Below are 24,240 nucleotides of genomic sequence, written 5' to 3'. Positions count from 1 at the left end.
GACTCCATAAAATAAATGTTACATTTGGTGGTTTTGTTAAATAAATACTTATCCTACTTATCCTTGTAATGTTAATTTCAATTTTCATCAAAAGAAACAAATCTTATATAAATGTATGGCACTGATTTGTTGTTAATGTTTCTATATAGAGAATAACAGGCTACTGTCTTTTGATATCAATGTTATCAGGTCGAGGTTGATATGGGCGGAAGGGGTGAGGTTCACCGCCTTCCGCCCATATATGCCGAGCCTGATAACATTGATATCAAAAGACAGTTGTCTGTTATTTTATTTAATATCATGAAACGCTTATCATCTATTTATTGCTGCAATTTTCTGATAACAAATATGTTGTTGCCCTAAAAGAGAATTATACGTGCATTATTGCAATGGTGAACTTTTGTTTGCTAATGATGCATATTTACTAGTTTTACTACCGGTCAGATCCATTGAAAGTAAATGAGTGTGTAAATTCACAGAATTAAATGAGATGCATCACTACCATAAGTGATGATGCTGGTAATTTTATCCAGAAGTTTCAACAAGATGTTAATTATCCGCGCTTTGAAAGCTTCATTGACGACAAGTCAGTTCATAAAAAGAAACGAAGTATGTTCCTCCCTGTGATGCACTGATAGCAGTAAAATAACTCTTATACAATGGAATCAAAGGAAACGCTAAGGGACACCAGCAAATAAAATTCCTTTTATTCACTTGATTAATTCCGTTTTAGATATCTGAAGTGGGGAATGCAATTCTAATATGATTGGAGACTGAGACTGACTGTGTAGGGCTGCGTTTACAAATATTACTTACAATAAAATTAAACGATGGAAACTGGTGTTTTTCAATCATGTTGGTTTCACTCCTACCTGTAACTTATTATTTAACTACAAATTTAAAAGTAAAACTATACACATGTATTTTTTTTTTCAAAATCAATATTCAGCATAATGAATTAGTTTTTGTTCAGTAATATATATTAATTTTTCCCTTAAAGCTTCATTTCACATCTGTGATGCAAAATTGTAAACATTTGTACAGAATTCTTTACATAAATATATACTTGTCATTGAGAAATATTCTATTAGACCGATTTATATGGTTTTTGTGCGACAATTTCATTATTTGTATGTTATATTTTAAACTTCAAAGCGTGAAACGTAATAGCGGCGTGTTTAATATGAATGCGATACAAAACACAAAATGTTGTAAGGTTTATATTTAGTGATCCTAGATACTGTGTTTCTATCATAAAATTCTGTCAACTGAATTTTAAACCGTTATGAAATATCTATAAAGTCTCATGTTGTAAATTCATTTTCAAAACCGTCCAAGACTGTGACACATTGTATACTATGGTATATTGCAGGGATACTTTGTACAGACTCAAATAACAAGGCGACTTTTACAGATTTAAACACAAGTTTTCAGTACTTTAGAAAAGATTTTACACAGTAATACAATTGAACTATAATGAAGTATTCGGCTACTATAAGAAATTCATGAAATTCCAAACCAGATATCAAGGATTCTAACTTTTTCGTAAAAAACCAAATTGAGTAGTTATTGGATAGTATCAATTGCTTCGACACTCTTCATGTGTTATTTGATCTTCTTAATAACATGTTACCAACGCTTTGGTCTTTTATCATTTCAGATCATAGTAACTTTTTCCACAAGTTCGAACGACAACATTGTACTACGATACACGTGAATAGAATCATTCCTATTTTACTGGCTTGGAATTGTCAATTCAATCATCTCCCGGACGAATAGGGCATCGTCCTTACTTTAACAAAGTTACAAAGCTCAGCTAGGCTGTGAACAAGCAATTAAATTGCTAATATGTTACTTTTCTAGCAGTATTGTAAGGTGTTAAATATTGTATTAGTCTTGGAACATTTTATTCTCCTGCTTCCATCCGCAAGTGTTTGTTTCATTAGAAGCAAAGAAAGACAAATTATGTAATAAACAAATAACACGACCACAGGAGACTTAAATTTACTGCTACTTAGGTGGCGTTTTTAGAATCTGTTGGCTTTGTAGAAGATAAAATCGATTCATTTATTGCAACATAAAATGTCTGTAATTATATAATGTCGTCTATAGACCTGTTGAGATGAATTTTCAGCTTTAGAGAGGAGATTTTCTTCTAGACAAATAAGTATCTAACGTTGTTTAATTTCACAGAAATTTCCTGTGAAAATAATTTAAAGAACTGCTGTTAAAAATTTACGCGTGATTCTGTCTTAAGAGATTTTACATATCATCACTGCAAGAACCGCAAATTGTCATTTACAGCGTGAGAATCCTCTGGTACGGGGGTAAAATCTACGGAAACACCAGTTCGGTGTGCATACAAACAATTCCTGATGTATTCAGAGTGTGGCAAAGAATAACCGTTACTTCAAGCAGTTCAACAATCCACAATAACATTCTCTGTTAACTACGGAGATTATATAAATTTCAAGAATTGTTCATTTAGTCAACATAATGCTGCCTACAAGCATGTAGTCCAGATAGTCCAGTTATAACCAAACAACAAACCAACTTGTCGCTTATATTTGTTCAGTTAACGCATCATGGTGCCTAAAACAATTCTATCGACTGACAAAATAATCACAAAGTAAATATACACAAAAGTTGATCTATCGATATTTGAATGTCATTTCCTTGAACGTTCAATAAAGAGCCTTGCGGGAGTTCAGATAATAATGGAGATATATGTTTTGATAGAAAACAGATTCCGGTGTCTGACATTGATGTCTACTTAATACTGGAGTATTAAAGGGTTTAGTTCTTAATAGCCGCTGTATCAATAGTAATGAGAATATCTTACTTAACAGCTAAAGTGATATTTGCTTTTTGATGTACTGCGAAGTCGTATTATATACACTGTGTTTAATTAGAGGCTATATTAGTCTAACTCAAAGATCATTAAAAGTATACAAGAAAGCTCCTTATGCTTGACCGTCGTTACCTTAACTTCCAAATATTTATCAATTTGCGTTCAGATGCATTAGGGAGGACAGACAGACTGCGAAAGCGCGTATAATAAGCAGTTTGGTCAAAAAGACAAATAAAGCCATCCGGTCGTAAAGTTTGTCCAGACTCTAGGAATATTAAATTTAACCACGTATTCGACTTTTTTTTTCAAAAGAAACTAGTGGTTTCATAGTTTAAAAGTGATTCATTCAATTTATTGTTTTAATCAAATTTCATCTTTATTTCTTATATTAATGCCAAAATCATGCCGAAAGTAAAATGAAATGAAAACAAGAGACAAGGGAGAGATAAAGAGACTATGAAATTTCTGGCAACAAAAGATATATGCTACTTGTGGCTTCTGTATGCTTGGCAAAGTTTAAATACTCGACTTACAAAGTCACACTTTTCTGCCAGATTCATAAAACGCAATTCGTATGGAAATCAAACAAAATGAATTACAACACCAGGAAAAGGGAAATTACAACTTATCTATAAAAGAACAACAAATTTACAATTTAGACATACCAAAGCATAAACCAGCCAAGGTTAGAATCTAATGAATAATCTTCTTTCAGAGTACGCATAACATTGTATAAAATTGTCATGCTTTTCAATCTACTTCTGTTAAGCAAACCGCCAAATGATAGTTTTGGCGAAAAACATGTATATATGTTTATGCCAATAAATATTTTGACTTGACTTGACTTGTATAAGCTTGATAATCATGTAGACAGTTTGAAATAATTAGTAATTGTTCATCAATTAAAGAAAATAACTTATGATATGAATTAAGCAGTGTTCACATTCATGCTATGATTAAAAGTCAACTTAAATGAAGTGATGTTTAATTAATCCTTTTTAATTATAAGTTGGCAAAGCATAATGTCTCCAATGACCATGTACGTTTTGGCTTTTGAGGCTTTTGAAAATGTGAAAATCATCCAAATGTCATTCGTAAATAACGTGAAGTTCTATGTTGCCAACAAATTGTTATTTCGGAAGGACTTATTGGGGTGTGTAAAAGCGGATATTAACTTATTGTCGCGGATCATGCACAGCGACAACGTATAATATTGAAATCAATAATAAACCGAATGAAAGCTGATGACAAATTTTAGCCACAAATATGGATTTTGTTTAAAACTGCATAAGTAATGTCCAAAGTCAGAGAAAATGGACGTAAAAGGTAAACGGCAGAATGTAATTCTTACATGTCTTATTGGTGAACAGATACTGGATTATATATGTTTTCTCTACAAGTCATGTAACTCACAAACATTTCAGTGGTTAAAATACATACTATGTACCATTTATTTCCGTTACATGTTTGTTTTGTCCTTTATTTAGAACACGTTTCGTGACAATGAGAAACAGTGAAACCTTAGACTAAAGCTTTCTAGATTTTTATCAAAGAAGATTAAAGGCAAAAATAATCTTTCACAAAGCATCATGCTTTCTATTATTTATGATCTCATATTCCATCCCTTTTCATAGCTCTAGCTCACTAATCATCCTTGTAGAATTAAAATGCAATAAAACTAACACCACACAATAACTGTTACATTTTTTTTAAATGACTGCTTATTCTTCTTATCCTTGTAATTTTAATTTCAATTTTCATTAAAAGAAACAAAATTGTTTATAAATGTATAGCACTGATTTTGTAAATGTTTATATGAAGAGAATAACAGGCTACTTTCTGCATTTTGATATCAATGTAATCAGGTCGAGGTTGATATGGGCGGAAGGGGTGAGGTTCACCGAACCCCTTCTTCCCTTATCTGCTGAGCCTGATAACATTGATTGATTTCAGATCGAGGTTGATAAGGGCGGAAGTCGTGAGATTCATTGAACCCCTTTCGCCCGTATCTGCCGAGCCTGATAACATTGATATCAAAAGACAGTTGTCTGTTATTCTATTTATCATGAAACTCATGTAACCTGCCTGGAACAACGTATGTCCTCAACTCTTATTTCGTAAAAAAATGACTTCTGAAACGGAAGCAAAAAATAGATACATTAATATGATTTGAAAATTCATCCGCTCCTGAAACATCTGAACGAACAATACGGCAGAAATATTGAATTCAGCTGCGACAATGTTTATTGGCTTTCTGATGTTCTTTTAAAAAAAACTAACAACAAAATAAGCTCCATGTACACTGTAAGAATTATAACTAACGCAAACACTTTTGTTACTGCTTAATAAAAAATAAAGATGCCTTAAATTAGGCGTACATCAAGAATAAGTACACTGTCAGGTGTGTTATAAACCTTTCCAAGAATCGATTCATGTAAACACTGTGATGTCGGGATGAACATAACACAATGACGTCATTAAGTATTATTGTCTGTGCGATGAAAAGGAAAACAGGCATAGATAAGGAAATTACTAACTGAATTTACAGAATCCGTTCAGAAAAAAAGTCGTGCAACATCAAACTTGGAATCTTTAATAAAATTCATTCTGGAAGGAACAGATTTAAAAACTAGTCCATCAATATGGGCTTAATTTAGATATCAAAAATAATAACAGGCACTTTTCATAGTAGTTGTACGATAAATTACACATTTTACTTAAGAATGCAAAACTTTTCTATATTTTAGATTAAAGTTTCATGATTAATGAGAGTATGCTATATACAGCCATGCATTGGACCAGCATTAAGATATTCAGACAAAAACTGTCATTTATAGGTTTCCATATCTATAAAAACAAATACAAGATCGTTCTGGTATAGAAAAAAATTCTTGATTTCAAACTTAAGGTATTGGACCCCTAATAGTAATGTTTAAAGAATGGCATTTGCTTGGTATATTCTTAAAGTTGACCGTGTTTCGCACTGTGTTGCAATTCTTAAACAACTTTTACCGTGCCGTTTATTTGTAAATATTGTATAATTCATGATATTTCCTCAACCTCAAGTAGAGACAAATTTCAAAGTGATCGCCACTTTCCAAACGTTCGCAGATAATTCATTTTACCATTAATTTTGATAAAAGAAACATCAAACCATTGGTAAACAATTAGTAAACACAAAATAAAACTGTCAATATAATTTTCCCTAGGGTGCCTTAAGTAAACGGATTTAATGAGACAGAATTCTAACTCCAACATTGAACAATTAAGGTCGAATCCTGCGGGTCTGTTTAAAATTTTGCTCACTTCATTCAAAAAAAAAAAAAACCTTGGGGCAGAAGTAAAACCTACCTACATTTCTTCCACAATATGTAATCTAAAGAGTGAATGCAAAATAGAGAACCTCTACCGCATGTAATTCGGTATTTTTAAAGATGTCTAACTCTACCCCTTCTGTTTCAAAGGTAAATTCACTTTGAACAGCAAGAAATCGCTTATAAAATGAAAGTTTTCCACTTTTGTACAGTAAATCAATAATTAGTCTTGAAAGAAGTAAAAACGTACTAGAAAAAAATGAAAATAAGGGTTACCAGTGAGGCTTGAACCTACGCCCCCCTGGAAATTGCAGTCAAAGTAGGATTATGGTAGGAACTGAATACTCTTCAAAAAGGAGGTACTCTATTACGGGTCTAATACCATGAAAGGGTTTATATGCTAAATATATAATTATCATTATTAAATAGAAAATTTCATTCAACAAGTACTGAAAAACGAGACTTTACAAGAATATGGACCGCAACACCATTAGATTAGTTCATATTACTCTCATCCCATTAACGGTAGAACGTATCTCCTAGTATCATTATCACAAATGAAAGTTTCATCACTTCATTACCACTCCAAGTATCTGTTTCATATACTCTAGAGGGATCTGATTAATTGATCTGTCTAACCTTTCAATGTGGGAAATATCGAATAGTCCTACTTGTATGCCAGCATGATTTTGACCAGTGCTTTTTTATTTTATGGAAATAACTTGATCAAAATCTACTTTAACTGGTCGATTATTTTGTGACTCAAACCTGGGCTAGAGGATGGAAATGCCGTAAATGACCAAGCTCAATCAAACCGAGACCCGGGACTGCAACATTTTCAGTTTTGTTATGTTAGGTGACCTTATAATATCATTTTCATCTTATATCAGCGATATAAAAGAAACACGCATTAGAATTTCGTGAGGCAAATATTTGCTTCTGAAATAATTAAAATAATATGCATTGACACATAAAATGCAGAATGGTTTTGTCTTCTCTCAATGTACATGCGTTAATACATCTGAAATCAAGTGCACTAGAATAAAACAAGAAAAATCTTTAAAAAAGATGGTCCGCCTGATGTAACTGAAGCACAAGTTAAATATGGGCAGAAACCTGTATTTTAAATCTTTTGTAATGTGTGAAGTTTTGTATAAAGGAGGACAGTAGTTCTGAAGAAGACTGTGTTTAGAAATTGTGGAGGGACACACGACGGACACCAAACAATCACAAAAGCTCACTTTGAGCCTTTGGTGCCTAAAAGATGGTAACAGTAAGCATGCAATATTGAAATACGTTCTATACTTTATTTCTGGAATTGTTGGAAGCAACATGAACCCTTACTCTACTTCAGCGTATTATCAAATTTGTCTATCATTCAGAATATGTACAGTACCGTTTTCACCGGAAAGATTAATTTAAAATTTAGAGTCTAAAATTTAACAGTATCGGACATGTTGTTGCAGGTTAGTAATGATTTGCACTGGTTAGAAATTGTTGCTGTAATGCAGGGTAAGAGTTAATGACTGTATAAAACAAATAACCATTTTGTTAAAACAAAACTTAAGGAAAGGAAACTTAACAAAACAGAAATAACTTAACAAGAAAACTTAACAAAACAGAAATATGATATTGTTACACATCGAGTTTGATAAAAATCCATTACATTTTAGTGGTTAATGCGAAGAAAGGCATATCTACTTTTAGCTATAGTGGTTCCTAACAGGGTCCAAGTTCCTATATAAATAAATTTGGAAGAGGACCTTATAATGATGCTCCAGACCAAGTATGACAAAGATCCACCAAGCTGTTCATGAGACGCTGTATAAAGGCATTTCTAGTTTTAGCTCTAGCAGCCCCTAAAAGGGGTCTAATGTCCCAGCTGAACAAACTTGGCTGCGGGCCTAATAAAGATGCTACAAATCAAGTTTGATTAGAATACATGAGAAAAAATCAATTAAAGGATTTTTTTATTTATTATTTTTATTTATTTCTAAAATAGGCCAACTGATCCCGCTTTAACAAATGCATATTCGCTATTCATGAATCTTTGGACAATGACGTCACACCTATAAAAAAGTGAAGGTCAAGCAAAACGTACACTTGTAATTATTTCAATATTTCTGTTTCATAAGCACAGTTTGACCGTAGTCATATCACATAGATAAACTGTATGCAGCGTACCTTCATTTCAGTGTAATGAGATTCAGTCATAATATAGCATATATATAATAAAACAGATTTCAACTGAGTTCAATATTTGCATACCATACTAAAGAAAAATACTCATATATAATAAATCAGTTAAATAATTTATAACAAATATATCAAAGCAAACAAGTACTCATTTTAGTATGCAATCTGAATAAGTCACAAAAGCAAGAAACATTTTCATATACAGACGACAATTGTAACAAGGAAAACCTTTTAAAAAGCACTTCTCTACATAAAAGACTCTTATCACACCCTTATTCATGTGATACGCAGACCTCTTTCTTTAATTTGATATATGTTGGTATTTGAACAGGTTTTTATCATATTTATTAAACTTACTTATCATTTTGAGATATATCAATATTCTTGCTAAATATACTGAGCCAAAGTTAGCTTTAAAACTGTGAACAGCGTCGTTTAGGATAAACGCTTTGTCTACATTTCACTCAGCGTAGCACAATCAACAAAGTGAAAGAAATTGACACTCGTCCAATCAGGCAGAGTGTTGCATAAATCTTCCATTTTGATATATTATCTATAATGCGTTATCAAGTAGTTTGATTTGCAAACTGAAGTCACGTGGCATATGTAACGAAAACGAATTTAGACGGCGTTCGCCGAATAACAAAACAAATTGTTTAATAGAACAGTAGGACTTTTGAGAAGAATATATTATAACCACTGTCTAGTACTTAGATAAAATTATATTGGCAGAAATTTAAACAAAATGTACGAGCTATTATAGTAAAATACAAATCTGAAGTGAGAATAAATTTTTGTGTACGATTTTATTATTATTATTATTATTTCTGAATATATTATTTTTGTTTGAATGTAATGTTTATTTGTTCTTACATAATATTTAACATTTCTTCCACGGTTAACAATGGTATATCTTATATTTACTTTAGTGTTGTTTATGAAGACTGTAATCTCGTAGATTATTGTTCGTCTTGTTTATCACGTCTACAGCTTAATCTACTGCAGGTTTTACCGCGTGTCTTATCACTCCCAAAGGATCTTCCGTCAGAAGAAATAATCCCCAATAACTAGAAGATCGTTTTTGTTGTTGTCTCAACATTCTCAGTTAAGAAATCATTATAAAGTATAGTTTGCTAAACCAACTAACAACCACCAGAATTTCTTCAACAAATATACCGTTACCATACATTGTAAGTCGCGTACACATATTTAACTAAATTTCATTATCGAAATTCGGATTTGGTTTTGAATTTAATAGCAATCTAAAGACACTCCTGTGTCTGACGTTCCTTGAAGATACTATTTACAAACTTCGTAATAATCCTGGTTATGGAATGTTTTGTTTTACATTGTATTTAGACTGTAAGATTAGTAAGAATATGAAATGTTCCATTGAAAGTTAAAACGTCCAAGCTATTCTGAGTCACTTTAACCCTTTTACAGTAGAATGCTACCTGTTTATCAATAATTTTGTTTGATGGAACAGATGGGAGACTTGGGACCGACCTGCTTTGATGTCCTCTGACATGTTTGTTTCGTGTCGTTAATGTTGTCCCTCTTGATGCTCTGTCTCAAAGGCATTGAATACATGAGTAATAAATTTCATGTTTTATATACGGTATTGCTACACCAGCATTTTTTGTGTTTTGTATATTGTGCCTTTTTGTTAAAACTTTATATGTTAGGAATTCACCTGGCAGAGATTACTTTTGTTTTACAATGTACTTATTCTGTGTTTTTAGAACATGGTGCGGACAGATAGTGAGAATTTGCATACAAGTAACTGGTGCCATCTTCAAAGGTCGTCTCTCATAGAATTCTATAATTACATGTTTAAAGTGTATTTATTTAAGAAATAATATATCTCATCGGTGATTTGTCGCGGAATAAATCACTGCTTGGAGTTCAGATGCGAAGGAATTATATCACGAGGGCGTAGCCCGAGTGATATAATGCTACGCATCTGAACGACAAACAGTGATTTATTCAAGAGCAAATCACTAAATGAGATATATTATTTCGATTCTAACACGTTATCAAGGACTTTAAAGTACACCTTGTCGGCATGCATTAAATATTTGCCCGTTTTCAATCGGGTTCTTTTCCAGCGCGCCGTTACGCCGCTTGACACTATGACGTAATAGTTGTGACGTCAGAGCAGTGAATTGTTGTTTAATAAATCACTGTCTCCAGCCTTCTTTGTTTAATAGGAAAATGAATCGGATCGTGTTAGAATTATCATTTACATATATATACATTCACTGCTACAGGGTATTAGGTTATGTTTTTTGAACATAGCTATTTCTACTGGATAGTTGTCTTTTATCTTTATCTCTAAATATCTCCAAGCAATGCAAACACACTTAATGAATTGTTAAATACAAATTAATTGTTAAATACAAATTATTTACAAAGCAATGTCACATAATTGAAACTCTTCAGACATTGATGCATCATTTCAAGCTGTTTTCACGTTAACGGTGTAAAGAACGAATATTTAACATTAATTAAATTAATAATTTTATTCACTTATATTTTAAAATTAGGTAGTAAAAAACATTAAAAAAGGTCCCGCTGTCCTTTTCACTTCATATATTTATCATATCTGAAATTATATACTCCTTTTTCAAGTATTTTCATTTTTAGCACGAACCTTAAATACAGAATTCATTCGTTTTAGTTAGTTTAAAGTTTCTATCAAAAATACCAGTTCAACAAAGTCCTACCAATTCCAATCATTTTATGTTGCACAATGATAACTGAAACAGTTTCGTTTTATTTCTAAAATAAAGGATTGTTTTGTCAAGTATAAGTTCTATAATCCTATACGTTTTTATTGACCACCTCTTGTACTTTGTTAGACTAAGATCTTTTGAAGGCAAATGGCAACTAAGGATACATGGATGTACATTGATGTAAGTAATGAGAGCAAACAATCAACATTTTACAATTCTAACAGTTACTGTTTTTCGGAACCTATACATGTACCATGTGGAACAGCTATTTTCTTTTCTTCCACTTTCACATGACAACAGTTCATTGCATTGCGTCTTTTTTTCTGTATGAATAATAAACTGACTTGATAGTGTAAAAAATGCATTTCACGTGTAAATGACATATTGGTAAGACAAAGTGAAATGTAACCACACTATTAACTGCATATTTCTAAGGACCGAAACTTGAAGGAATAATGAGTGTGTAATATAACATAAGCGTACATAAACACACGTTTTCGCAGATACAATCATGGTAACATGAATATGTTAATAAACAGATGATAAAAGAAGTAACAGTTATTCAAATCGCTCTAAGAAGTAAACGAAGATAACTTAAAATGTATGTAATAAAGTTTGTTTAATTATCCTTTATAAAAATCATTCACATACGAATTTCTTCGGGCTAGAAAATAACAGCGATTCTACACGTCGAGTATTTCGTGAAACTGATTTTTTTTCGTTAGTGTACGAGTGGGACGAAATTCTGTGCAAACCTGTATTCGTATCAATTGGGTAAAATTTACTTGACTTTAATATTAGCTCGGAGTTTTACATTTTATTACACTTTCTTCATTAAAATATCAGATTATCAAAGTGAAATATATATTGATTTTTTATTGTTGTTTTTTTTTCACAGAGAAAACTATAAATTTAATGAAATTAAGGTATAACATGAAACAACTTGAACATTTGTTATTTTACATGTTGGATCAAAATATTGTTCACTGGTTGACACTACATCTTGCGTTTGCACTCGTATCTACGCCACTCGTGAAAATATATCATCATTTAACATTACACTCGAACAAATATTCACTTTTGCATTCTCTCTAGGAATTTGATAGACTATAATCCTCTATTCCATTAAACAATGATTTGATAATATTAATTTACATAATGGATCTGGTCATTGCTAATGAATATTCATGTAACTTTATTTAGCATTTGAATGCTATCTGCTTTTCACTTTCTGTTTCGTGTGATTTTACCTTGTTTCCCAAATATGTTGCAATTGGTAATAGTGGGGAGAAACATTTTATATATAAGTTAAAGTACTAGATCAATTGTTATATGGGCAACAGTAAACATTTCGCTGCTAATAAATCAATGTTAAATATTAGGAAATTTAGAATTGTAAACGACAAAGACTCGGTTTGAGATTTATTTATATCATTTTAAACAATTAGCTATATTTCATTGTACACGTATCAACGATCACTTTCCTCTATATGTGCATTAATGTTTTACCAAAGTTTATCAACGTATTTTTATTTACCTTTGTATTGCTATGAAGAATTTGAAGATTGTGATCAGGTAAAAGATCAGTACTGTCACTAATCATTTTGACAGCTAAATCTACGGCAGGTTTAACTCCACGTCCAATTACTCCTTCGGGTACATCCGTCAATGGAAATAATCCAGCGATAACAATCCGACCTTTTTCGTTGTCTACGCTCTCACAAACACTAAATATGTAATGCAGAATACAAAACCACCTTGCAACAGTTTGTTTCACAATCATCGTTGATTTCAATAATTTTTACCAGGAAAAGCAAACATGTGTGGAATCAATTTTTTTTTTAAAAAAAGCACGTCGCAACAGCTATAGTATCATAGTACTTTGAAATTCTAGATTAACTCTAAAAGATTGAAAATTATAATATGCAAAATTTCTTTTAAAAAACGCGTATTTCAATTTTACTGTAAAACCATCGGTTCTTTTTAAAATGAAAACAAACTGTGGGAATTATTTCCACTGAAATGAAGAAGACGGTTTAAATTGTTATATAACTTTAAGATAGATTCTGAATATTCTGGAATTTTGTTGTCATTTTATCAATAAAGTATAGATGACACAATGGCGTTTTTTATTTCTTTTTAAATCCATGTGTATATTTCAGTGTAAATGCTCCTTATCTTGACTTAATCCGACTTCATTTAATCGCAGTTTTACCTCCTGTATTTTCTACATTTTTTTTACATTTCCCTATCTTACACATTTATATCTAACACGTTTGAATTTACTTTTATCCAACGTTATGCAAAATCACCATAAATATTGTTTTCCTTACTCCGGTATCTCAAACGAATGCTCTGCGATAAATAATCCAATCGTGTCCCACACTCGACGCGTTATGAATGACTTTTGTCGCTGTTGTCAGTTTTGTTCACAGCTCTGTTTTATGTTTGCTTCAAGAGAATGAATAGAGACTGCATGTTTTCTGTCTATTTTACAACTTTCCTGGAGTGTGTTTCTTTACATTTGACATGGCTTTTACTATCGGCGTAAACATTATAATAACATAATACATGTATATTCTGGATCATTACTAGCGAAAAAAATTGTTTTATTCATCAAAATACAATTGACAAGTAATAGAGTTTTAAACTTTTAATTGCAATGACTATTTCTTGTCACATAAATCTCAAAAGCGTTTCTATTTAAACACTTGAACAAGGAAAATAAATTATTAGAAATTTATCAATTGTTTAGGAATTTTGTCAACATAAACCCTTTACTGAACACAACTACAGGATGAAACGAAATGAATTCCAGTAACTTTCCATATATGGTATAGTGTGATAGCGCAATGAAAATTCTAACAGACTGACAACATAACAACACGTTAAAAATATAACAGTTATTCTGCCGATAGTGTTAATGTCATTTTGAAGAAGAGCATTAAGGAGTTAAAAAAATATTGGAGATGTATGCTCATGAAAAGTAAAAAGCCGTGCTTGGGTAGATGAAGATGCATAATAATAGATAAAGCTGAGAAAATCTAAGATATTGCAAAGAAAAATACGTAGAAATGGTAGCCTTTACAATATTTTTCTTAATATTATGTATGGTTGAAAATAGAGGATTTGGTATATTTGCTTTTCTTCGATCATTGAACATCGTGTTTCTAAATTAGACAAATTTATTCATACATAAATTTAAGTGATATTTGATGGAACAGTCAAGAAATTATTTCGTTACGGCTTATGCTGGGCAAATGTGCAGGAATAAAAACACAGGCGTACTATCTATTGTTGCATGGATATTAGTTCGTTTTTGCTGTTGACAATTTTAATGTCTGAAATAGGATACCTTTAAGGTGTCAGTGTTTTTAAGTTTTAAAAAGGTGAAGGCAAAGTTTCTTGTTCAGCGTAGGTAGTCGACGAAAGTGCCTACCTGGAATGAATGGAACAACTTATCTCACACCGAGCCTACAGCTGTCATAATTACCTACCTGGCATCTAGTCAATGCATCTATCCAGAACCACTGCACCACTGAACTGTGTTTCCTCTTAATGTGAATTACCTCTCGTATCAAATTATCTGATGCTTTTCACGATACATTCAAATCCTTTCTTGTTTCAAACCAGCCATCGTTGACAAACTCATTGTACTGAATTTTCAAAGGCTTTTTTTCAAAACTAGTGTGTCAGCAAATGTAAAATGCAAAGTTATAAACACCACACCTACACCATTAAGTCTTGATTTTGTATATTATGTTTCTCAATCATAAGAATGCATGATTTTAACCAATATAATTGTTTTGAAATTAAAACTGAAATTTGTGTTTGGATGTCGTATATTACATATGTAGCAATGTTAGAGTAAAACAATAAATATAACATATCTGTGAAAAATGTCGTACTCATGAAATACATGAGCGTTACAATAACCTTTCTTCCTATGACAATTGCATATACTTTGCCATCCTTTAATCAACGTGTTGTTTTAAGGTTATGGACCAGTAATTGCAATCGGCAATATACGTGTTCTCCATACGCGATTTCGTCATTTCCGGATTTTTACTGGAAGCAAGGTGCGCGTTGAGCTACTTTACGTCCAAAGAATGCCAAAGAGCCCTACGAGAATTCGTAATCGCACGGAATAAAATACATAATGTCCAAGAAAAACACAATACCAACACTAAAATACTTTGTACATGTACATTAGAATAAAATAATCTGCCAGACGCTTGCAAAATTATGATTCAGTGTCTCCGTGCCGTGTTTCTAAAAGCATAGTTTATATGAGAGCTTGAGGCAATGCGAATACTGAAGATTGCCACAAATTGTTTGGTAATGTGTTTATTGCTTCCTGTCGGCTGCAACTAGGAATGCTAATGAAGAGATTTGTATCAGATTGTGTCATAAAGAATGACAGCCGTCAATAATGTCTGCAAACAAAATCGTCAGGAAAGTCAATTACGTTTTTTTTCTAACGAAGACGTTTTCTCCTTTTTAGTCCTCAAAATTGTTACTTACATTTTATACATATATGTATTTGTCAATGTGTACACGTGAGTGCGTGTGTGCGTACGTGCTTGTTTGCGTGCGTGCGTATGTGGTGTTCTTCTGTTTATTTCAAAGTATGTAAATATTTAGTGTACACCAAATATCAATCGAGTCCGTTTGAAAGAAAATATTTGTATTTTTACATTTTTATTTGTTACATTGTTTGATTTCTTTCTTTTTCGTAATTTATATTTCAGCAACTGCAGATACCAACAAATAATAAAACGGATCTTTCAAACGGATTCTTTGTCTAAGACGTCACCTTTATAAAAGTAACTTCTATCATTTGGGAAACTTCAATTGTACTTCTGATTTCATCATGAAATCTCTTAGGCCCAAAGACAAATTCTCTGTCTCTCTTACTTTGTTTCGTTTCAGTAAGACATTTGTGTTCCAAGCTCGTTTTCTGACATACTGACACCAAGGTAAGATTTGCAATATAATCACTACTAGAAACCCTGTAAGGATTAGAAATTTAAAATAATTTTCTTTGATTTGGTGCTTACACTTAGTTTCCTTTGAATGTTTCGTCGGCATTAAAAACCTTGATATGGTTGCCACGAATCTGGCATAAAAATAATACCAAATTAATGTATTGAAATTCTACATATCGTCTATGATATATGTCATATTCAGTAAAAATCGCAATTTGTTCGATACCAATTTATATTTTATAATGATATTGCGTTTTATAGCATTTGCTAGAGCCTGTAGTCAGACTGGATACTTTGGCCTTCCTCATATTGATAAAACTAAAAGCCTCTTCCACGCTGCTACCTCAGCCTTAAAGCAGCATGCCTCCAGATTTGGCTAGAAATTGAAGTTTTGGTCATATTATGAACATTAGAATATGAATTTTTGTTTCTAAAATTTTTTTAAAAATTTCAAATCAAGAAAAAAAGATAACCGCGTCGGAACTCGAACCCCGGACCGCCGCGGCAATAAAGACATTTTCCCGTCGTCGTAACCAATAGCGCTATAGCTGAAGTAGTGAATAATGACTTCGAAATATATATATTTATAATCGAGACAGTTTAACTGGAGTAAAACCGTGACAAACGCTTTTCGATTTTCTTCATAAAAAGGAGTAAAAACAGCAAATTCTGATGTGTTTCCGTAACATAAAGTTTGTCAGTAATTAAGTTTTAAAGCCTTCTTAAGAAATATAGCATTTATTTCAAGATATCTAAAAAAAATATTGATTTTTTTTGTTGTCGAACCGGATCTGGAGGCATGCCGCTTTAAACTACTGCTTTGAATTAGTATTATAAGGACACTTCTGCGACAAGATGTATCACAATCTGACGCAAACTAATTTTACAAAAATGTAGACAAAGTTTACAAACTCCGTAAATTTTTCGAGCATAGGAATTTCCGACCGATATTTATTAAAGCGATAAAGTGTTTTATTGAAGAGGTTATGACTATATTTTGAGATCCACTGTACTTGAGTGTTCATCCCTTTAACAGTTAGTAACCGTCCTTTCCTTTCTGATTATTTATTCCTGCGACGATGGGACATGTAGAAAACTATCTTAAGGAGGTAGGTTATCTTAATATTTGCATGTGCGCATGCCCAACCGGAAGCTAACGTGACGATTTACGGCGACGTTAACGACAAACTAAATGTGTTTGTAGATCCGTTCTCCTGAAAACAAATCATGAACCTGTCTCCGATCTGATACATCATGGTTTAATAATGCAGAAATAATGAATAAATTGCCGCAGAAACGCTTCAAAACACTGTTGCATTTAAATGACGTCATTGACGTCATGACGTTACGTGTCAGTTACCGCGCAAAATTAATAGCTTTTATTTTGAAAGTACGTAACTCTGTGCATTTTCTTTATTTGAACTATTCCTAAACAGCCATTATTTGCTGATTTTTTTTATGAGTCTTTCGCTTTGAATAATGATCAATTTTTTGCTTCTTTTATGTAGTTATATTGAAATGTTATGCGGAATGTAAGAAAATGGATGATGGTAACTAATGTTACTGGGAATATAGTTGGGTGAAAGGTTACTTATTACGGCTATTTTCAAATAGACATTGCGCAGTTTTATTTTTAATACTGTTTTTCAGTTACCGTTGATAATTTCTTACTTATATACTAAAACTAAGGTCTACAATTGTTCAAATTTCAGTAGAAAATTTTGGTTTCTTGAATTAATTTGATGTTACCATGGAAACGAAGCCAGTGACCTATATATCTAAATGTAAAATTCAAAAGCGTTGACACTAGTCTATTACATGAACACAGCTTCGGCTTTTTATTTTCATTTCAACAATATCCATGAGAATAATATCAGCATGCAGAACGATTTTTCCATAAAAAATGTCAGACGAGGGGTACTGCTGTAAGTATTTTAAGTTGTGAAATGTGTTTAGATAAATGCAAATAACACGAAAATATTACTTATGTTAGAAACAAGATGTTTTAAAGCTAAATTAACAAGAAATATGATTTTATTTAATATTTTAAAAGAAATTACGATAAAAAAGCAACATATAAGCTATTTCAAACATCTCTGTTGCCATGGTTACTTTAAACTTTAAGAAAAATAGGGTACCGTGTAAAGTGGTTTGTATTTTGCTAATGATATTACCCAAATATTCCCTGTTGGTCATTAACAGAATGGCACTGAAGCTGTCGAAAAGACCCGTTTTCATACATACCTGTTTAAAAATGTGAGAAAATGCGTTACCATGGAAACACGAGCCCCGCGACATATACATTTTAAGCTTATATTAAAAAGCTAACGAGCATACTAGTAAAATTCTCAATTATGCGGACTTCTACGGATAACAATGAAACCAAAATACACTGAAAAGTGTTAAATATCCGTATTTTCCTTCTTCTTTCAATATAAAATATCTTTGGAGGGTCATGTACTTCAAACCTTGATAAAAAGTGTACTTGAAGGGACAGAGATAAACGAAATTGAGTTTGTAGCAGTTTAAACATTAAATTACACGAAAAACAAAAAAAATGCTGCGGTTCAACTAATTTGAATTTACCCTGGTAACAAGGAAACCTACCTCCTTAAACACCATCCTTCCCCACACCCCACCCTCTCAATACACGGACTTAGAACTCTGGCATGGCCGCTAATTGTCTAGTAGGGAAGTATTGTATCTTGTAGAAAGATGTTGTATATGATAATATATTGACTTTTCATTTTGTGGTGAATATACAATATACTTCATGTGCATATTCGCATTTTTTCCATATTATCTATTACCTTAAACGTTTCGCAGTTATTTTCACCTCCGTGTGAAATGATTAAAATATGAAAATGATGTATTCTATATACTGAGAGAAGAGCATCCTAAAATCTATAGGTGAAATCGTCTACAAAACAACAGAAAATAAAACAACTGATGAGGCAATGCTCTTGACAAAGTTAAGATGTTGTAGTGTGAAAAGATTTGATGTGTTGATAAGATAATTCTCCAAATAACGTCATGATGATATTGTGCCATGCTCTTTTAAATATATCGATTGCATATCAGATGGATATGATGTAGGAAAAGATTAGATTATTTAAAGCAGTGCAGTCGGATATGGCTTTCATGTGGAAAGATATTTTATGCTAAAAGATACTCACATGTTAAAGTAATATGGATAAAAAGTCAAGGAACCTTTTGTAAGCCAAGGATAAATTGTTTAATTTTTGTATAAATTTGATTCCTTTCTCATTCATTCCTTTATTATATTTACATACGAATGTATAATCTGCCAAAATGAATTAATGAAAACTTTCAATGTTTAATCATTAAATCTTCACAAATTGATGGTCGATAAACATTTGTGAATTAACAATGAAGGTCATGCAGGTTTGGCTAAATATCGTATTTATAATACATTTATGTCAAACAACACTTTTTAACTGTATAAACAGAAATATTCAAAAATTTTGAACGGCTAATAAAAACAACTTAATGACTGAGCGAACAGACAGTATTTTTGTCGGCCGTTTACAAAACGTATTAGCATTATCAAAATTACATTCTTATAAATGTCAGTGCAATAAACAGATTATATTTATCTTAAGCGCTTGCCTGTGTAGGACAGAGTTTAATGTATTTTACACTTTCTGTCATATTACTATTATAGGGCGTCTTGCTATTATAGTTACATATTTTTTTGTGAATGGAAAATGTAATTGTTTTAAGAATTACATTGCTTGTAGGATCACGAGTTAGGTGAAATACTGTGTCAAGAAGAAAACTGAGACTTAGAACAAACTGGCTTATAATATGCTCTCATAAAAGAGTATATTTTTGCGATAAAAGTAGTTCCTGAGCAGGTAAATGATTTCTTTCATAAATTTAAAGCTATCCAAATACTGAGAAAGTATTGATATTTTACTGAACTTTCATGTTCTTGTTACCAACCAGCAATTGAAATGCAGTAAATATTTGAAAATGGATCTGTACGTTTTGCCTGATAAGTACTGACATATATTAAATAAGGCATACTATTTATTTGGTTCTATTTAATAAGGCTAACATCTCAGCGTGAATAAATAGGTTTATGTAGGCAGTACCATTGCATTTGCATTGAAAAGTGATATACGAAAATATCAAAGGTTCCATTTGTAAGCTTCGCGACAGTATAATTGTATGGAATAATACTTCCACGATGTGAGTGTAGCCCTATATGTTGCATGCTAAAGCATTTCGATATCATTTTTAAAGCCTTATTTGTAAGTCAGTCGGTATTATATATGGATCATTCTTCCGCTATATGCATCTGCGTTTCTATTATTCCATTCAGTTATTTACATACGAATGTATTATCTAACAGAATGATTATGTGGACGCTTTCTATGTTTAATCATAGCTTGGAAGAAACTGCCTGTCGAGGACCATTTGTTAATATACAATGCATACATTTATTCAATCAAACAAATATATTTCTTATCAATAATATTTGTGCATAAAGAAAAGTCATAAAAGGCCAACACACAAACGTCTTCCCAATATGCGACAGAAAAATCAACGTCACTAACATTTTGTTGCATCTGCGGGCGACTGGAAAGGTAGTAAAGACCATCATCTCAGTAAAGTACCCTAAACCATTATGAACGTATCCAACGCACAATTATACGCTGATGTATCATTTTTAACCTGTTCAATTCTTTGAATGAATTCAGATTTGAAATGGTAAATAAATTATAGCTGTATTGTATAGGTAGAAAAGAAAAAAATCGTTGGAGAGAAGACTGTTTACTTAAGAAATAATTTATAGCAAAACAGTGCTTTATCACTATTTATACACGATGGACGGTTGTACGTCGGGCGTAATAATTTCACAAGGGCGCAGCCCGGGTGAAATTATTTCGGACAACGTATAACCGCCCGAGTGTATAAATAGTGATAAAGAACTGTTTTACTATAAATCATGTCGATTCTAGTATGTTCTTTATTGTAAAATTTATATCAAATATGATGGAACTGTTTCTTCGCGCAAGCATGGCGCCAATAGTAGATCTTTGTGTATACACACCAGGGCCGGAAATGGTAATACGTCTTGCGGCAGAATTCAGTTCGGCCGAAAATATTTGCAAATTATTCAGCAAAGCGAATAGCTAACTCAGTATGATTTTAAACTTATCAACACATTTGTACAATGTGACATTTCGTTTAAAACATGTTAAAAGTAAAATATTTCACGAAATTTGAAAGCGCTATTTCTTGATGCGTACATGGTGCTAAATATCACGTTGACATGACGTCAACATAATATCGTTGTGATGATTAAAGCATTGTTAGTCATATTAGAATTTTTGTTAAGATAAAATGCCTAACGTAGACCACTTGTGTGCTGAATTATAATAAGTTTCTTTCCTTCGGATTTATTATGATTTCTATTGGCACAAAAATTACCTTTTGCAACGTAGCAAATGAAATACTTACCTTACTCTATTTCTTGTCCAAGAAATCTGTCAGTTTACGGCTTTCATTCTAGTAGCGCAAAGCAGATGTGATATTAGATCGCCTTATGGCTAATGTTTGTTCATTTGTCGCTTAACTGTGCCTAGAATGTACATGTTAATATCACAGTAAATATGGAACAAACTTAATCTATCAATATGTGAATGTCATTTCCTTGAATGCTCTATAATGAGCCTTTCAGGAATTCAGATAATACTGGAGAAGTATGAGTTAATAGGAAACAGTTTCCGGCGTCTGTGTAGGAAGCCTGCTTAATGCTGTTGTATGATGGAGATTAGTAAAGCGTAATGGACACTGTTATAACTGCAGTAAGATTGTCTATCTCAGCAGCAGCGAGAGCGACATTCGTAATGAGGTGTATTGTAAGGAAAAAGGAAAAATAAATGACACACTTTCACTAAATTGTGTTTTGAAAGAGGCCACAGTAACCAGGGATATCATATAACATTTATCTTAATGTCGGCAAGTGATGCTGCCTCTGCGACCAATGCAGACCATGATCAGCCTGCGCGTCCGTCTCTTCGTCATATGTACTAATAGTTATTGGGAATGATTTCATGTGTCTAATTAAAAACATGCAGAATTTGCAATACAGGTTAACAGGATAACCTAACACATTACATTTGTATCTAAATACCATGTATATCACTTTCGAAAAACAAATAGAATGAGCTGTTTTTGCTTGGCTGCCGTTCAATATTACAAGTTGCTAATGCAAAATACTTCGAAGTGTCATTCTGCTGTAACATAGAGTTCTCTGTTCTTAACAAATTTGATTTCGGAGGGATCTACTGAGGCATGTAAAAGCGGATATTATGTTCTTGTCTCGGATCATACACAACAATTAGGGAGAATATCAAAATCAATAATTAATCAAAGGACGGCTGATGACAAACTCTAGACACTTTGACATTATTTGGGTACCATTTCTGTTAATTTTGCATATTAATATACTAATATTCCAATGTCATAACATAATTACTTCACAAAAAAAAAGAAAAACGGTAAATATTAATGCTGTTGGTTTTTTTTTTGTTATATGACTTACGTATAAGGTTTTTCAGTAAACCAGTAAAGTTTATATTGAATCCCAGTGAGGAGTCTTCAACTAACTTATTTCAAAACATTTTGATAAAATTGTAAACCAGACATTAAGTGTCACTCGTATATATAACATACTCAATGTTGGCCGTTTAATGGTGAACAAAAGCATTGTATATATAAGCTACGATAAGTGTAAAGACCGTTTCATATAATCAATAAAGAGCAGATAGCTGTCTAAGAATGAAATTATACGATCAGAGGGGGCAAGGAAGAGCACTAATACAGGTGTAACGTGAAATTATATATATATATATCAAATACATATAATAGTATCTGTTAAGACAAGCTGTCAAGTACGTAATAGAGACAAAAAAGTCAACAATTGATATTTCATAACATACAAGAAATCAATGATTTTTGTTGCAGAAAATGACAATTGGAAAGTTTGATTATCTTTATCAATTTCTAGAGTTATGTTCGACATGATAGCTTCTGTATAAAGACTAAAAACCAACAACTGATCTGGAAGTGATAAATTGTCGCTTGCACCTACCTTTCTGGATACAAAAATGATCCGCGGCATACTAGTATGCTTGTTACATTATCACATAATCGTGCCCTGGAGTTTCCTCTAACTGACAATAATATCTGAGAAAAGATACATCAAAGTTCATCTGTCGAAGTCAGGGATGCTCTATAACGACCCATTAAGGAGTACAGATAATCGAGAAGATGTATGTCTTGATAGAAAACAGCTTCCTGTGTCTGCCTTGGAGACATATTTTAGACTGCTTTTAGAGATACATTATTAATGTAGTTTCCAATAAGGATGTAGTGCTTAGTAGTGCTTTCAACTTAACGTTATACATTATTCACCAAGTTTTCTAAATAAATTATGTTATTTCAAGTACGGGAAATATTTAAAGATCATGCACTAAGGTTTTCTTATATATATTTATTTACATATGCATTTATGCTTTATATATAGGCAGAGCCTATCTGTGTTCTCGTGTACCCATGTTGTCCTCATTGTCTATATGTTTTCTTTGCTTGTCTTCTTTGAACATATCCATTTTGAACACGTACATTAACTGCTGTAGAACTTCATTTTAAGGGGCTGCGTTCATTTATTGAAGCTATCCCGTTTGGATATTTATCCTTGTTTCCAGAGTTCAGAATTTCACTGATTTCCAACAAAAAAACTAAACAGTTTTACAAAAATAAAAAAGAGCGCAAAGACAATCAACCGTTTTATAGAACATTGATTTTGTGAAGACTTTTTACATTGTAATCGGGAACGGAATTTATGTTAAAATAAACGAAAGAAGTAAAGAAGTAAGAACTGCTGACAAAGTGGTATGTTTAGCGCTAAATGATTATTGCTGTACATTGTTGGTATATTCCACTGATCAGAATTAAATGCATTGGCATATTTATGTGTCGCCTAGTCTAGAAAATGACTAATAAATTTTACAGTATTCTACTCTGTGTTTAAGAACATTAATGTTTAGTCTGATTATCAATGATCTTTAATTTTTTTTTATATTTCTGCAAGTAACGTTTGTTTATGATACAACATATCT

The 24,240-nt window shown here is 32.1% G+C and overlaps 1 protein-coding gene across 2 annotated transcripts in view; it reads right to left on the bottom strand.

The window, feature by feature from the left end:
- Positions 1 to 13,472, bottom strand: part of LOC128550300 (gamma-aminobutyric acid type B receptor subunit 2-like) — a 154,598-nt gene extending 141,126 nt beyond the window's left edge. For both annotated transcript variants that reach the window (XM_053529102.1, XM_053529103.1), the window contains exon 1: positions 12,634 to 13,472. In XM_053529102.1, the coding sequence (XP_053385077.1) occupies positions 12,634 to 12,879 (246 nt within the window). In that variant the 5' untranslated portion in view covers positions 12,880 to 13,472. The remainder of the gene's footprint in view (positions 1 to 12,633) is intronic.
- Between the last annotated feature and the right edge of the window lie 10,768 nt (positions 13,473 to 24,240).

Source organism: Mercenaria mercenaria, chromosome 17 (assembly GCF_021730395.1).
Source record: "Mercenaria mercenaria strain notata chromosome 17, MADL_Memer_1, whole genome shotgun sequence".
Taxonomy (NCBI): Eukaryota; Metazoa; Mollusca; class Bivalvia; order Venerida; family Veneridae; genus Mercenaria; species Mercenaria mercenaria.
The sequence above is the reverse complement of the archived record's forward strand: the minus strand, read 5'-3'. Positions and strand labels throughout refer to the sequence as shown.